Here is a 15,123-nt window from a genome sequence, read left to right as displayed (position 1 = left end):
TATCTAATCTAAAATTAACCAAATTAGCTACATTATTCTATCAAGATCATATGTGAAATAAATACATATGATAATAACAAAATATCACTAGTTCTAGGGTCATGGGGATGCTGGAGCAATCAAAAATATAAAAAAAGTAAATATTGAACAATTAATCTGCTAGCTAATAATTAATTTGCTTTAACTATCATTAAAATAATCTTTTTGGGGGAAAGGTTACATAAATTAGCTAATATAAGAGTTTGAGTCAATTTTTAGAAAACAAACAGATAAAAACTGTGCATTGAATAGGCTATACTTAATATTGAGGTGAAATATATTTGCACAGTATGTGTGATATCAGTACTTAATCTTCTTAAGATGATACTCAATTTTCATGTCACATAATATGCAGTCGGCAGCAGTTACAAACTTATAAGACTTTACAAACTCAGCTTTCATGGTATGGTTAATCTGTACAGCGCTTTATCATAAGTCTGGACGGATGATTCCTGTATATACACACACACACACAAACACACAGAGCAGTGGGCAAGCCAATATTGCAGAACCAGGGGAGCAGCTGGGCATTCTGTTCCTTACAGACACTCAAACACATGACTTTTGGATTACAAACCTGACTCTCTAACCATTAGGCCGTGACTGCCCTAAACAATAAAAACAAGTCAGACAAGTTTGTATGACATGAGGGTACTGTAAATGTGTGACTGCATTTTTGGGTGAACTATTCATTTCATAATAACCCAGTTGGAAGGAAGGGCATCAAGAATGTAGATGCTGCAGAACCAGTCAAAGGTAATTGTCATTCTGTGAGAGCGTCATAAAACTGGGACTGAAGCATTTATGGCACTAAACACAACAAGTATAGAGGAACACAAAACCACAGCCAGTTTAACAGGAACGAGTTAGTGTTTCACACTAACCAATCCATTCCTCCAGTCAAAAGAGAAAAAAAGAGCACTGCACCTACAATATAGACAAAAAAATAATAATAATAAAAAAATAAACAACAGGATGGAAGAGTATCTGTTTGACACGCAAACCCTGTATGGCGTCATCAAATCCTTTTAAATCAGGTTTCAAAGAGCACATTATGTTTTCACGACACAGCTCATATACAGAATTGTACGTTTGAAACAACTGAAAGGTGTAACAAGTAAAGGTTGATGCAATCTTGTTATAGCCAAGTCATTGCTTTCCTGTTGAATGTACACTAATTGGTCTTAACCTGGTGTATTTGAGGAATAAACATTTTGGACTGGATTGACTTGTACTTTTATTCAGAATTGTGGGACTTGGATGTGTAACAATTTATTTAGTCATATCTAAAACTTACATAATGAATCATAAATTATATTTTGATGGTCTCCGTGAGGGATTTTAAAAGTAAACAAATTCTTTGAAGAGAAAGACTGTGATTAATTGGTGACCCATTTTATCTACACTAATTTGTTATTAATTAATTTGTAGTAATTTCTAAGAGTTCCTATTTTGTGTAAAATGATGAAAAGTAGTGTATACGGTTGTGCTCATTGTTAAGTTGTGGATGATTATACCTGAAGGTAAACACATCGACTCTATGACTGTGCTAATGCCAGTAACATTCATATCTAAATTTGTTCATTAAATTTACATGCTAAATAACTTATATTTAGCATGTGCTGCAATAAATATTGATTTAAACTGAAATATCTGAAATATATGTGATTAACTAGTTCAGGCCAACAACTCAATTTTTTTTTTTTTTTGAGTAATCAACTTAATATGTTGTGTTTATGCTGCAAATTAAGTTTAACTTAATTTAACTTTAACTCTGTAATATGTTGGTTGAAAATTGTAATTGTAAGTTATCATAACTAAAAAAAGATTGATTGAATGAATAAATGACTGAATGATAGATAGATTGATAGATTGATTGACTGATGTACCTAATCTTATGATGATAATCACTTTTCATGTCACATGCAGTCGGCAGCAGTTACAAACTTATAAGACTTTACAAACTCAGCTTTCATGGTATACCATGAAAATATATATGGTTAATCTAAACAGTGCTTTATCAAGTCTGGACTGATGATTCCTGTAAAAGATTATATATATATAAGCATTTTTTATTTTATTTCAAATGATCAGGATTTCAAGGATGCATGTGACCCTGCATAGTACAGCAACAGTGATTTGGCAAATATAATGAGACAGTTCTGCAATATCATGTAACAGTGATGTCATCACAGTGTTTGTTCCACCTGGTAACTACATTTGAAATAAAGAAAAAATCATTAGGGTGACAAAGACATTCATCTGAGTTGTGTTGCTGTGACTCAGCAATTTCTCATTTATGTCATATTATGGAACATGTACTGTATGGTAGTTATTGTAACAGCTGTCCAGAATCCATGTGTGTAGCCTCACTTTTACACCTGCCATAAACTTGTTTTTGTTTAGTAACACCAAAAGAAAAAAAAAACGTCATAAACATATCACCAACAAACACTAAAGATTGTAACTATTTTAAACATTGGAATAAAGAATACTGAAATGCTTTACAAAAACAGAACAAATTCAGTGTAAAAAAAATGCAGTTTTGTCTTAAAGAGACAGTTCACCTAAAAATGAAAATTCTGTCATTATTTACTCACAAACAATAAAAACAAATCAGACAAGTTTGTATGACATGAGGGTACTGTAAGTGTGTGAATGCATTTTGGGTGAGCTATTCATTTCATAATAACCCAGTTGGAAGGAAAGGCATCAAGATGTAGATGCTGCAGAACCAGTCAAAGGTAATTGTCATTCTGTGAGAGCGTCATAAAACTGGTACTGAAGCATTTTTGGCACTAAACACAACAAGTATAGAGGAACACAAAACCACAGCCAGTTTAACAGGAACGAGTTAGTGTTGCACACTAACCAATCCATTCCTCCAGTCAAAAAACAAAACAGAGCACCACAGTGACCACACCTACAATATAAAATAATAATTATAATTATAATAAAAACTGAATCTGGAAAATTGATTTTTAGTTCTCAGAGTGCTTTGTGTGAAATGTTATTTAAGTCCTAGTATTATTGTATGAACTTTAAAGGTCTTCCCATTTTAATGAAGTATTTATGAACTTATGAGTGCTGTATAAAACACTATGGCTCTTCAACATGATATTATTCTAGTGAGAAATTTCAGCTGTTTGACTTCTTATAGACACAGAATTCCACTCCAGGTTTTGTTCACTCAGGAAAAGATGACGGCACCGCTGAGATGAGTAACTGAAGGCCAACAATCTATATGATATTATGTATTGATTTTATAACATAGTTTTAAATGTGTACATTTAAGAACTACCATAATTGTAAGCTAGTTTTAGCAACAGCTGTCAGCTGCCCACTGACTGAAGCTCATCAGGGTTGAGTCTGGTCAGTGCTGTGTAGCCGAAATCCTGAGGGAAACTGAGGTTACTGTTGGAAGAAGTGTTAGTGAGGCCAGCCGAGGGAGTTCATCTGGTTTTCAGTGCAGATCCGAATGCCTTTAATGATAGCAGCAAAAGCACTGTCCTTGTCGAGTTATGTCTTTCTATGTTCAGTGTCTCTCTCGGAAAGAGTTGAGTTATGTTGGTAGCCTAATACTGAATTAACTACATCACTTCATACTAAAGCAATAAACATTAAAACGCATCCATTTAATACATCATAAATGTTGGAGCTGCACCCAGGTTTATATAATGCATTCAATAACTGCTCTTCAAACAGACTTAACAGTTGGAAATTATACAGGTATGTATTCAAAAGATCAGATAGGCTAGATGAGGCTGATTTACAGTTCATGGTTTTCAGTCAACAAGGACAGTTAAAAACAGTAATAAATCACTGCACACTTGGCAATCAGTCATGTGTAGATCTATATAATTCAGAATAAGCAGAGAATTTTATTTTCTGCATATACACTCTTATGATAAATGGTTAGGAGTTATAAGGTCGATCAATATGCAGCATTTGGCATCAGTAAATCCAGGAAAGATAAGCCACACTTTCATAATTTACCTTTTGCAGGCCAGACTGAATAAATCAACTGCTGGCTCAAACGTCACATTCGGATTTATGAACCTCTAATACACCCATTTGAAGAAAACAAAGGGACCAGTCAATCCAGCCAAAAAGAATGTTTATTCACCAAATTCACTTGGTTAAAACCAATTAGTGTACATTAAACACATAAGCATCAGCTTGATGACAAAAAGACAAGATGGATTAAATTAGCAAGCATCTTATAAAATGTTGCCTCTACAGATGAACCTTTCAGCCTCTCAAAATCATAGCTGTGTGAGAACATTAAGCGGAGTATAGCATGACGCTCCGCAACATGCAAAAATGATCAGAGGGCTGCATTTAGCTGCTGTCTCCACCCAGGGTGTGCTGGTCAAACAGGTACTCTGCCATCCTGTTGTTGCCAGCATCCATCTTGGTAAGGTTGGTGATGTGGTCACCAATCTTCTTAATGGCCTCAACCTGCTCATTCAAATAGTGAGTCTCCAGGAAGTCACACAGCTGTTGGACAAGAGATCAGAAATTATGCAAGGACACTTGATTCAATAAGTTAGGATGGAACGGAGGCATTAAATGTAGATTAAAACATGGACTTCATAACTCACATGAGGGTCTCCCTTCTCAGAAGTGACCTTATGCAGGTCCAGCAGAGCCTGGTTGACCTTCTTCTCCAACTGAAGAGCACACTGCATAGCAGTCAGTCCATTGTCCCACTCATCGCGCTCAGGTTTCTGTAAAGAAAGAGAAAAACAGGCCAGTGAGCACGTGACGTTTTCTCCCCTTCAATTCAACAGGTCCTTACATGTACACAGACCCAGAGCCAGTTTTGCACATCAAATCGTTCAACATAGAAAGAGCACATTTCAAGTGCAGTCACCTTGACGTCCTGAAGCACGATGCGTCCTCCCCTCTGGTTCTGGAGCTCCATGAACTTCTCCGCGTGCTCGCGCTCCTCCTCGCTGTTCTTCTTGAAGAACTTGGCAAACCCAGGAAGGGCGACGTCATCCCGTTTGAAATAGTGAGCCTGCAAGTAGCAAAATCGATTAGGAAAAGACTGAAAACACTAAACGAGACGCGCTCGTTCACCGCGGATTAGTGGCGTCGTGAAAATAACCCGAGAATAAACTCTAGAAGTAACGCTACAAGTTTGATTTGCATACGCTGTCGCAAACAAGAAAAAACCCACCAAAAGACATAGTTTAGCATATGGACTTTAGAAAACTAGATACTTACCATGGAGGTGTAGGTGTATCCAGCGTAAAGCTCCAAGTTGATCATCTTGTTGATCAAAGCCTCGCAGTCGCGGTCGTAGTTTTGGCGAACCTGAGAATCCATTTCGGCGGATTTTTTGTGGCTTTATTAACAAAATGTGTGTAAAAAAATAAATATGAAATGAGAGGTTTTCGAAGGGAAATTCCAACGAGATCGAAGTTCCGTTCAATCACTGTTGAAGCAAGAACCTCTCCTGACTTTAATGAAGCTTTGAGGTGGAAGACGTGCGCGTTCAGCTTATATACGCTCACAACATGACGCGTCAGAAACACCGAAACCAGCCAATCAGAGAATGAGATGAATGAGGAAGTGGTAAACAGTCAACTGAGAGTCAGAAGACAAAGGAGATACATTCCCCCTTTTTCATAATTAATAGCAAGCTGAATCCAACAAAAACAATTATTTGACACCATAGGTTTTATTTGCGTAATATGTAGACAAAATCGAAACTTTAACAACAGTTAATTCGACATTGTTTTGTATCTAAACATACATATATCATATTTAAATTACAAGGGTGTAAGGCAATTAAATATAAAAAAGAAAGAAAAATATAGAACAGTAGCTACATCTTATTCTAAGATTCTCGTTATCTGAGCAAAGTAGGCTACATAAATTAGAACATAGGGATGTTTTTTGTTGTTGTATAATTCAGCGTGTTGTTTGCTTTTAACACTTTTGCCTCATTGTACTGTATTTTCACAGCAAACATTTACAGAAATTATGAAATTACCCTTTGCCTTCCTTAATTGGCACAATTGACTTTGTTTGCAGGGGTCAAATGAGCCAAGTGTGTTGACATAGTGTAATGAAATAGTTTAATAAGGCTTAAATAATTAATTTTCAAAAACATATTGCTGATCTCAAAGCATCATAACGTTGAATTTGCTGTGATGTGTATGTTATACTATGGTAAATATCATGGGCTCATCTTAAAGCTATATTATATATTATTATTTACATTATTAGCTATAGTAACTGCCTTCAGATGCAAAAGTTATCCATCAGGTGACAGTGACTAAGCAATTTGGTGTCATAATTTGCACATGAAACCTCACCTTAGTCAGCGATAAAACATGTACACTCAGCCTAACCTGATTTTACCAAGTGAGACATGTTCCTGGGACAACATCGTTGTTGACCCTGGAACAACATTGTGATTAACCAATCAGATTTGAAGAACCAGTTTATAGATTTTGTGAAGTTTATGCTTAAAATCAGTGTTTGGTGCTTGTACATTAGTGTCATTCATCTATCATTTCCTCTGATTTTAGGGATTACTCAAGGTTAAGGTTAGGTTTAGGTGTAGGGATATGGTTAAGAATATATTTTTGGAGTAAAATGTTGCTCCAGGGTCAACAAAATATGTTGACCTAGGAACACATCGGACTTGGCAAAATCAGGACGTGCTGTACACTCACAAGACGTGGCGTTGTGCTGTGTCACTGTGACTCAGCAGATTTTCGCCACGTCACTTCCTTATGCATGACCATACGTCAACCGTCCCGTTTTCCATGGATCATTTACAATTCTACCCCGCTATCATCCCATTTAAATATAGTTTTTTCCCCGTATTTTATATCTTTCTATAAAAAAATCGCACTGGGCGTATTTTATATGTTTGCTACATTCGCTTCGGTAAAACTCCCGTGATTTGAATGGGCCAAACCTCATTATATGAAAACAACAAATTACAAGGTTTTCCAGTTGTCTGATCTTGTATGAAACGCATCTTTCTCACAGGATCGACGTATAGGCTACACATTTCAACCCATTTCTCCCCTCAACTTGGCAACCTACAGCCAAGTGATGCTATTGATATGTGCGCAGGGAGATCACTGGTAGTAATGGGAGAAGACTCAGGTGGTGCTCCAGTGAAAAAACTAGATATACATGTAAAGGTGCGGGGTATTAAATTTAGAGGGATTTAGATGACTATATTCCTGAGAATGAATTGGCATTTTTCAATAAGATGATAATGAATTATAAAACTGTAAAGATATTCTATACTAAGATATATTTGTTACTAAATTAATTGATTAATAATAATTGTTTGAATTAATAATAATTTTAATAAATTAATAATAAAAAAATTTAACACTACTTGCATTATTACTAAAAAAAACTTGACAGAATAGTGCATTAGTACGCGATTTGGGATGCACCACAAGTCTTCCCAGACAGCACAGGTACGCTGGTTAAAAAGCTGATAAACTTATTAGATAGGATTCTGATAGGAATTGACTTAGAAATGTGTTGGAGAAAACGCTCTTAAATTCATTTGGCAGATGTAAACACAGATCAAACATATGTCTCCATGATGTATGTGTGCTATCAAGGATGGGTTGCCACTGTTGTTGTTTTTTTTTTTTTTGGTTAAGTGGAACAGAGTACCACTAATTTTGGGCCAGTTTTCTGATAATTGCATATCTTTTTGATCAGTTTTCATTTAAGCACTCTAAACAAACATAACACATATGTCTATATGACAACAGGTAATGTATAATAATGTTTACACATTTTTACATTTGTAATAAAACCTGATTACTATATTGCAATAAACAAGTTAGACTTGTTATAGCAGTTCTTTATTTGTCAGATGCAACCGCCTATCATGGGGAACAATAATAAAAGTAATCTTCCTTATTTCACATGACTTTGAAACAAATGTTGGAAGTCCTCCTAACGTGTCCGGTCGTTATCTGTTGTCCAAATGGCATGTGGAACACTTTATGCATTATGCAGTAGGGATCCAAATACTTTTCCAGACCACCGCCTTCCTCCAAAGCTCTTCTTGAAGAGAGGGATTTGAGCTGGTCCAGTTTTGTCCCGCTTCCCTCTCCTCCTCCTCTTCACAGTTTAGCCACAGACATTTAAGGGGACTGACACAGGAGTATTGAAGAAACTGACAGCCCTGACGAAAATAAGTTCCATTCATACAATAAGATCAGTGCTGAGAGAACATTTTCCTTGCTAAAAATGGGCCTGTATGCTTAATACAGTTATATAGAACAGAATCTAAATGTACACCCCGCCAAGGTACATAGTGTTTCCATTTCCTAAATCTCAAAGCCTATTCATCTTCTTCCAATTTAAGAAATTTCCTCACCTCTTTACTTCCCCAATACCAAATGCTTTGAATCACACTGTGGTTGGCAAGTGCCTGGGTCAGCTGATCCCTGCCCCCTGTTATTATACTGACCAGACCTCCGGGGATATCAGAGGCCTGCAGGACCTTTGAGCAAAAAACAGAAGTCGAATACATTACAAACAAAGAATTGCAATGTGAAGATTAATTATAAAATCTGAACGTTTATGGAGGCAGTCTAATGATTACAGTGTGAGTGTGAAGTGTCTACTGCTACCACTTTAAACATACACATATATAGAAATGCATTTATTTGAAAAGTAACAAACCTGGATAAATTCAAGAGCTGGAAGAGGGCATTTCTCACTTGGCACCATGATAACAGCATTACCCATGGCAAGAGCTGCCCCCAGCAAGGACACCAGAGAGAGCAGCGGTTTGGTGTTGGGGAGAATCACTCCCAGGGCCCCTAAAGCTTCAGGAGTTAACAGGGCGGAACCAGACTGGGGCAGGAACTTTAATGAGATGGACACATAATTACAAAAGCAGGCAAATTAAATCTTGGGTTAATCATGCAAACATTCCAATACTAATAAATAAATATTGTAGGTTCTTACTGGAGTTCCACCCTGCTCTTTATCACAGCGTGCAGCCCAATCAGACAGTCTGGAGACGCTAAGCTCCACTTCTTTCTCTGCCTCTTCTAATGAGATGCCGGTTTGAGTCTGGATTGATACAGCCAAGTCCCGCCTCCTCTTATCTAGACTGTCAGCAAGTGAATAAAGTGACTGAGAGCGTGCAGCGGGGCTTTTCTTCATCCACCTGTTACAAAACAAGGAGCGTCACAGTAGTTCTGTCACTATTTTGTCAAAAAAATGTTGATCCAAATTTGTTTTCGTCCATATGTTTAATCCTCATGATAACTTCCTCATACGCTCCTACCCTGGCTGGACCTTAATGGCGGCCTCTACTGCGTTCCGGACATCCTTCCTGCCTCCGTCTGGGCAGTGAGCCAGTACAGCGCCCCCAGGGGCCAACACTGACCTGCTGCAGCCCGAGTCAGCTTTACGCAACTGACCACCCACAAAATGGGAGTAAAATCGAGGGACACTGTGAGAGAGATAAAAAAAAGAGAGAAATTGTTCATAGAAGACGACAAGAGGAGTTCTGAGTTTAGCAGACAGCAGTTGTGGTCATTTAGACACATTTTAAGTACTAAAGGGTAAGTACTAAAAATACAGTAATACTATTAAATGATACAATTGATGTTACACAACCCATCGGTACAGAAAAAAAGAGGAAAAAAAGAAAATCGATATCAATTTTGAAGTTAGGGTGCATTTTACATTATTTTGTGATTTGATTTCTATGATGCAATGAGGTAGTAAGTGAAGAGCAAGGAAGTAGTGAAGTATCGTAAACTATAATACAGGAAGCAGCTCAAAAATGTTTTCCAGCAACATCACAATTCATTTTCCAAGAGAGAGGAAACGTGCACTCATGCACTTTGCAGTTCACAATAAACTATGATCCACAACACACCCACCTGGAAGGATCAAATCCTTCAGGTATCATGAATTTGGAAGCTGCAGAGCCAAAATCAGCATAGTTGATAGAGCTGGGACTGGAGCGAGGGAAGGAGGGTGAAAGCGACGGCCGAAGGAACTGATACAGACCCTTTAGAGCAAGAAAAAGCACTGAATGAGTCAGACATTCAGAACTGACCACCAAACAAGACCATACAACCAATCAGAAATACAGTACATACATCCAAAGGAACAGAAACAATGGTGTAGACAACACTGAATCCCATTCTCAGTACACGAAACTAAACACGTGACCACAATATACCTCTCTGCCTCCATCAGTGCAGTTCCCGCTCTCCCTCCGTCCACACAGAGGCAATGCAGGATCCATTACAGAATGACAGTTCACCCACACTGAACCTACACACAGACTATGAAGACAGAAAAAGAGATTAAAAGTAAGAGATCAAGATCAAAATGAAATCAAAACAACTGATGGTGGCTCGAAGAACTTGATCAAGCATGGACGAACCTCTTTGCAGACTCCAAAGCCAGAGTCAAATCTTCAGTCCAGATGGAGGCCGTCTGACCATAAGGACTGTGGTTTCCTATACAAAAGCATAGATCACAAAATCTTCAACTTTTCATTTGAAGGCTGGAATTGACTCAATGACTTTAAAAATCTGAACAGATTTTTAAAATACTGGGCATCATACACTCACCGAGTTTGTAAATAGTGACAAAGGAAAACTGTCCATCATACACTACACAACTGAGGACTATATACTACCGAACTTTTAAAGCTGCAGTTGTTCAGATCAAAACAGACTCAGGCAGAAACACGCACATTATTGCGAGGAGACGAGTGACAAATAAAAACAATGTGTTCCAAAATTGCAAAAAAAATATCAAACATATCTGATTTCCTCCGACTGGATGGGATCATAATCTGAAGCTAAACACTACCAAACCCTGCACGATTTTCTATTAAATCTGTCAACTCAAATCCTCAGACTGGCTCTGACTTTCAGCAGCTATCGTCAATGTCTCCAGACTGAAAATCAACAGAAAATCAGGGCAAAACTCATGTAGAGTATCCCAGGCTTTAAGTGATAAAGTCTTATTGATCAGTTCTTATTTTTTTCAGCCTCACCGAGTGTAACTCCCTCAGCAGAGCTCCTGAAGGATATGAGAGGCAGCACAGGGCCTGGAGGAGGTGAAATCACAGACTGGCAGGAAGGAGCCAGTCCACACAGTACAGTAGGGGGGTAGAGAGCACCAGTAGAAACAGGTGGACATGACTGCATCAGCTACAAGATATGAAACAACAAGAAAACAAAAAGATGAAAGCATTCGTCCGTTAAAAGCTTCAAAGAAATCCATCGTAAAATATTTGGGGACATCTAAACTGAAATGTCCACACACTGTCGCCCCCTGCTGCTGGGCCTCCTGAACCGCAGTATCTATAAGACTCCTGTCAGCCTCGGTAGCAAGAGGAACACATTTCATCCCAGTCATTCTCAACTTCAGCCTGGCCACAACACTGTCCAAAACTGATTCCTGCACACAGAGCACCCACTGGAACTGGACAAGAGAAAGACAGAAGCAGGCAAAAAGATTATTATTATATTTGTTCTATAGTTGTCAAGTAGTTTAATCAATGAGCACCCCCAGCAGACTACAGCGGTACTGCAGAATTGCTGCCAACTGGTTTTCTTTTTGAAAATAAGCACTAAAATAAATAACAAGTAGTATATATGAATTATTAGATACCTAAATATTAAATACATACAGAGATACCACAATTTATTTTCCTATTTTCTTTGTAATAGTAAGGACCTTTTTATATATATATTCTCGATAATAATTTTTTATGCTTTCCAAAGCTGCATTTTTAAAAAATCAAAATACAGTACAACAGCAGTATTATTAAATATCATTAAGATTTAAAATAACTATTTTTTTTCTTCATACATCTCTTTTCTTCTTGAAGGCCAGCTCTATCACTCCATCCACGGCACTGTCCAGGTCTGCCGAATCAAAGATGATAAAAGGGCACACAGAGCTGAATGAGAGAGAGAAAGACATTGGGACTCCCCAACCAGCCACTGCTTTAGCCAGGGCTTCTCCAGTCTCTTGTCTTCCACTGTAGGTCAGGTAGTTGACTTGTGGATTTTGAGCCACTTTGGCACCCAGTGATGCTTCACTGCCTGTGATCACATTCAGCACTCCAGCAGGGATCCCAGCCTCCAGAAACAGCTGAGCCAACAGAAGGGCAGGAAGAGTAGTAGTCTTGCCAGGCACCACAATAACAGTATTGCCTAGAAAACAAAATAGACATGTAAATAAATAATGGTTTAGCACCCTCACATCTAATATAGAAAGGATTACTATTTTTTTTTACATTTATTAGTAACTTCTAATGAGTTTAAATAAATTATATATACACTATTTGTTAAAGCAGGGTTATAATTATAGTTAAGTAGCTTTAAATACATTTATATGAAAAAAATATATTATTTAAAATAAAATAAAAATGAACTAAAATAAAATGAAATATAGTAATTTTATTTCAGCTTAAGTTAGTTTAACTTAATGCATTAAAGCATTAAAAAAAATAAAAATAAAAACTATACAGATGTTCTGTACTTTAAAAACAAATCCAATCAAATGACAAAAACAAAATTAATCAAACTAACTAAAATTACAATGCAAAATATACTAAATTAATAATATTTTATTAATAAAAAGTACTACTGTTAATAATAATATTAAAGGTAAACCAATGAAAAAGGTTTAAAAATACCCTGCCCTAAACAAACAAAATTTCATAAGGAAATTTTTAAAACACTGTCAATACAAAGGTCAAGTACAAAATTATTATCTTTTTTAATTAATTTATAACTTTCAGTATTATCTTTAAATGTGAAACATTAAATTAATGTGCTATTAGTGCTGCATCTGCAACAACATATTTTTTTTGAAAGCGCAACAGATTTATTACTGTCAACACTAGTTAACAAAAGCCTTGATATTTAAAAAATAAACAAACATGTAATCTTATTTTTTTTATTTATTCTGTTTCTTCTTTTTATGTCACTTCATTTATCCCCTGAATGTCTGGAGAGTATATGAAACTCAGAAAAGAAAGTATCATATATTATGCATATGCATATCATGTTTTAAGAGAAAGACTCACCCATAGCTAGAGCTGGCAAAACCTTAAGCAGAAGAAAATAGACGGAACAGTCATCTGAAACAACCACTGCCACAACGCCTAGTGAAGAGACAAAACATGACAAGAGACTTACAACCATACCTCCTACTTATACAACATATTTTCTCACTGTCTTCAACAAGTTCTTTCTCTCAGACTAGTACACAAACAGACGCTGGCATACCTTGTGGGATCCACTCAGGCATGAGCGTGTCTCGTAGCTGAGCCCAGCTGGCATAGTACTGGGTCAGTCTAATGAGCATAGCAGGAGAGACAGAAGACTGAGAGAGCTCACACAGCTCCGACACACACTGACTGTGTCTCTGCAGGACACTCGCCAACCTGGGGCACAGACATACATTCATACTGATGTAACATGACTATTACTGTGACAGGTTCATTGTTTTAAGTTAAGCTCTAGTACTTGAGTAACACTTTGGCTCTTTGGTAACAGCTCAGTTCACTCCAGGTTTTGAGAGCTCCAGCTGCAGATGAGGCAGCAGACGCAACATCCTCATCTTTAGCACAAACAGTGCTGCAGACCACCGCTGCTGTACAAACACAGGAGGAGCAGGGACGGAGATGTTATCCTATCATTACATGACCGATCATATAACAGATATGAACTTAAGGAAAAGATAAAATATTGCTTACCGTTGGAATCAGTCACATCATGGGTCTGTCTATCTGCAGGGCTGAGAAATTTCCCATCAATGAAGAAGCCGAAAATGCGAGAGTGTTTCTCCAGCCATGCCTGAGAGAACGTCACACAACATGGACATCATCCTGAGAGTTTGTGTTTAAGTGGAATGAATATCTCACGCAAACTGGACAGCAATGACGACATTACACTTTAAAATTAAGTTCAAGTTATGCTGGAAATTCTAATTTCTCTGATAATTCAAACAGCAAGCATGTTTGATTTGAGTAAACAATCTGTAGTTGGGTTGTTCCACCTCTCTGAGAGAACCAATAGAGTGACTTTGTGAAAACAGGGTGAAGGTTGCAGTGGATCATTCATAGAACACATGGCTCTCACTAAATGCACAGTAAACAGTTAACTATACTGAACTCTGCTAACAGCACTTAAAAGTATAGTTTACTAGAAAATTAAATGTACTCATACTAATGTTGTTCCAACCTGTATGACTTCTCTTTGGCTTTTTATAAAGTGTCATATAAACATTGACAAGCTCAGTCAGCGTTCACTTTAATTGCATGGCAAAAAGATTCCCAAAGTTGGAGACTAAAGCTGTGACTTCGCAATTGCCTAAAATGTTATTTTGTGTTTCACCCGAGAAACGTCATATGGACTTGGTACATGTTGAGCATGTGTAAAGAGTGAATCTGCAATCGTTTGAGACATCCATTGTTTTTTAATGCAAATTTGCAGCAAGAGGACCACCAGCATCTTGTCACATGCTTTTCTCGTGAGCTGTCTGAATCCTAATGTACGGCCACATGTAAACCATTTACAAATTGGGTGAAAAGGTGGCAGCATGCTATGACGTTTTAAATGATACATAAGTAACAAACGGATGATTCAATGTATTAAAATGCATTCAATATACAAAGTAAATTTACCCGACGACCAGCGCTTAACCGTTACCTGTGCAGTTGCTGTGCTCGTGCTGGATGATCCATACTCCATATTTTGAAAGATGTCGTGCACAGTCTTTGTTGAAGTACCTGCCATAACAATTTAACCTATCGTAATAATAATTGTTACTGACTTCTGAAAAATATGCCAATTAAATATAAAATAATAATACCGAGTGTGCAGTGATTCAATCACTTAATTACAGCGATCAAATGTGCAAAGCTGTCCAGTAATAACTAACTAATAAACAAGCAGAACCTAACGATTTCTCGATCGTAAGAAAATAGCTAAGTAAACATTAAACAGTTCAAAAGAGCACTCAACGTGAGCTCTCACGTCCACACTAGAATTTCTTCCTGGTTTGTATTGTGTTGCCAGATCG

At 37.2% G+C, this 15,123-nt stretch overlaps 2 protein-coding genes across 3 annotated transcripts; both read right to left on the bottom strand.

The window, feature by feature from the left end:
* Positions 1-4,139: 4,139 nt before the first annotated feature.
* On the bottom strand, positions 4,140-5,535 carry LOC127949623 (ferritin, middle subunit-like). Its single transcript, XM_052547061.1, has 4 exons — positions 5,272-5,535; positions 4,916-5,062; positions 4,644-4,769; positions 4,140-4,539 (listed from the first exon to the last, which is right to left on the bottom strand). The coding sequence occupies exons 1-4, from the start codon at positions 5,371-5,373 to the stop codon at positions 4,381-4,383; spliced, it is 534 nt and encodes a 177-aa protein (XP_052403021.1). The 5' UTR covers positions 5,374-5,535; the 3' UTR covers positions 4,140-4,380.
* Positions 5,536-7,882: 2,347 nt separating this feature from the next.
* On the bottom strand, positions 7,883-15,123 carry aldh16a1 (aldehyde dehydrogenase 16 family, member A1). Of its 2 annotated transcripts, none has more exons than XM_052546999.1 (16): positions 14,751-15,123; positions 13,796-13,895; positions 13,566-13,692; positions 13,326-13,483; positions 13,124-13,201; positions 11,899-12,245; positions 11,350-11,508; positions 11,078-11,234; positions 10,457-10,532; positions 10,250-10,355; positions 9,945-10,075; positions 9,341-9,508; positions 9,016-9,220; positions 8,728-8,913; positions 8,420-8,545; positions 7,883-8,224 (listed from the first exon to the last, which is right to left on the bottom strand). In XM_052546999.1, exons 1-16 carry the CDS (start codon positions 14,835-14,837, stop codon positions 8,048-8,050), a joined length of 2,388 nt encoding a protein of 795 aa, XP_052402959.1. In that variant the 5' UTR covers positions 14,838-15,123; the 3' UTR covers positions 7,883-8,047. The 2 variants fall into 2 exon arrangements, with proteins under 2 accessions (XP_052402959.1, XP_052402965.1); XM_052547005.1 differs by having other exon boundaries at positions 13,566-13,689.

This window comes from Carassius gibelio, chromosome A3 (assembly GCF_023724105.1).
Source record: "Carassius gibelio isolate Cgi1373 ecotype wild population from Czech Republic chromosome A3, carGib1.2-hapl.c, whole genome shotgun sequence".
Classification (NCBI taxonomy): domain Eukaryota; kingdom Metazoa; phylum Chordata; class Actinopteri; order Cypriniformes; family Cyprinidae; genus Carassius; species Carassius gibelio.
Note: the sequence above shows the minus strand (reverse complement) of the source record. Positions and strands in the feature narration are given on the sequence as shown.

Bases quoted from the DNA above. Each gene is read 5' to 3' on its own strand.
- LOC127949623 (XM_052547061.1), bottom strand. From the start codon at position 5,373: ATGGATTCTCAGGTTCGCCAAAACTACGACCGCGACTGCGAGGCTTTG. The intron at 5,063-5,271 runs GTAAGTATCTAG...TGCTACTTGCAG, and splicing joins GATACACCTACACCTCCATG to GCTCACTATTTCAAACGGGA. The intron at 4,770-4,915 runs GTGACTGCACTT...CTTTCTTTACAG, and splicing joins TCGTGCTTCAGGACGTCAAG to AAACCTGAGCGCGATGAGTG.
- aldh16a1 (XM_052546999.1), bottom strand. From the start codon at position 14,837: ATGGCAGGTACTTCAACAAAGACTGTGCACGACATCTTTCAAAATATG. The intron at 13,693-13,795 runs GTAAGCAATATT...GTGTTTGTACAG, and splicing joins TGATGTGACTGATTCCAACG to CAGCGGTGGTCTGCAGCACT. The intron at 13,202-13,325 runs GTATGCCAGCGT...TCTCTTCACTAG, and splicing joins GCCTGAGTGGATCCCACAAG to GCGTTGTGGCAGTGGTTGTT.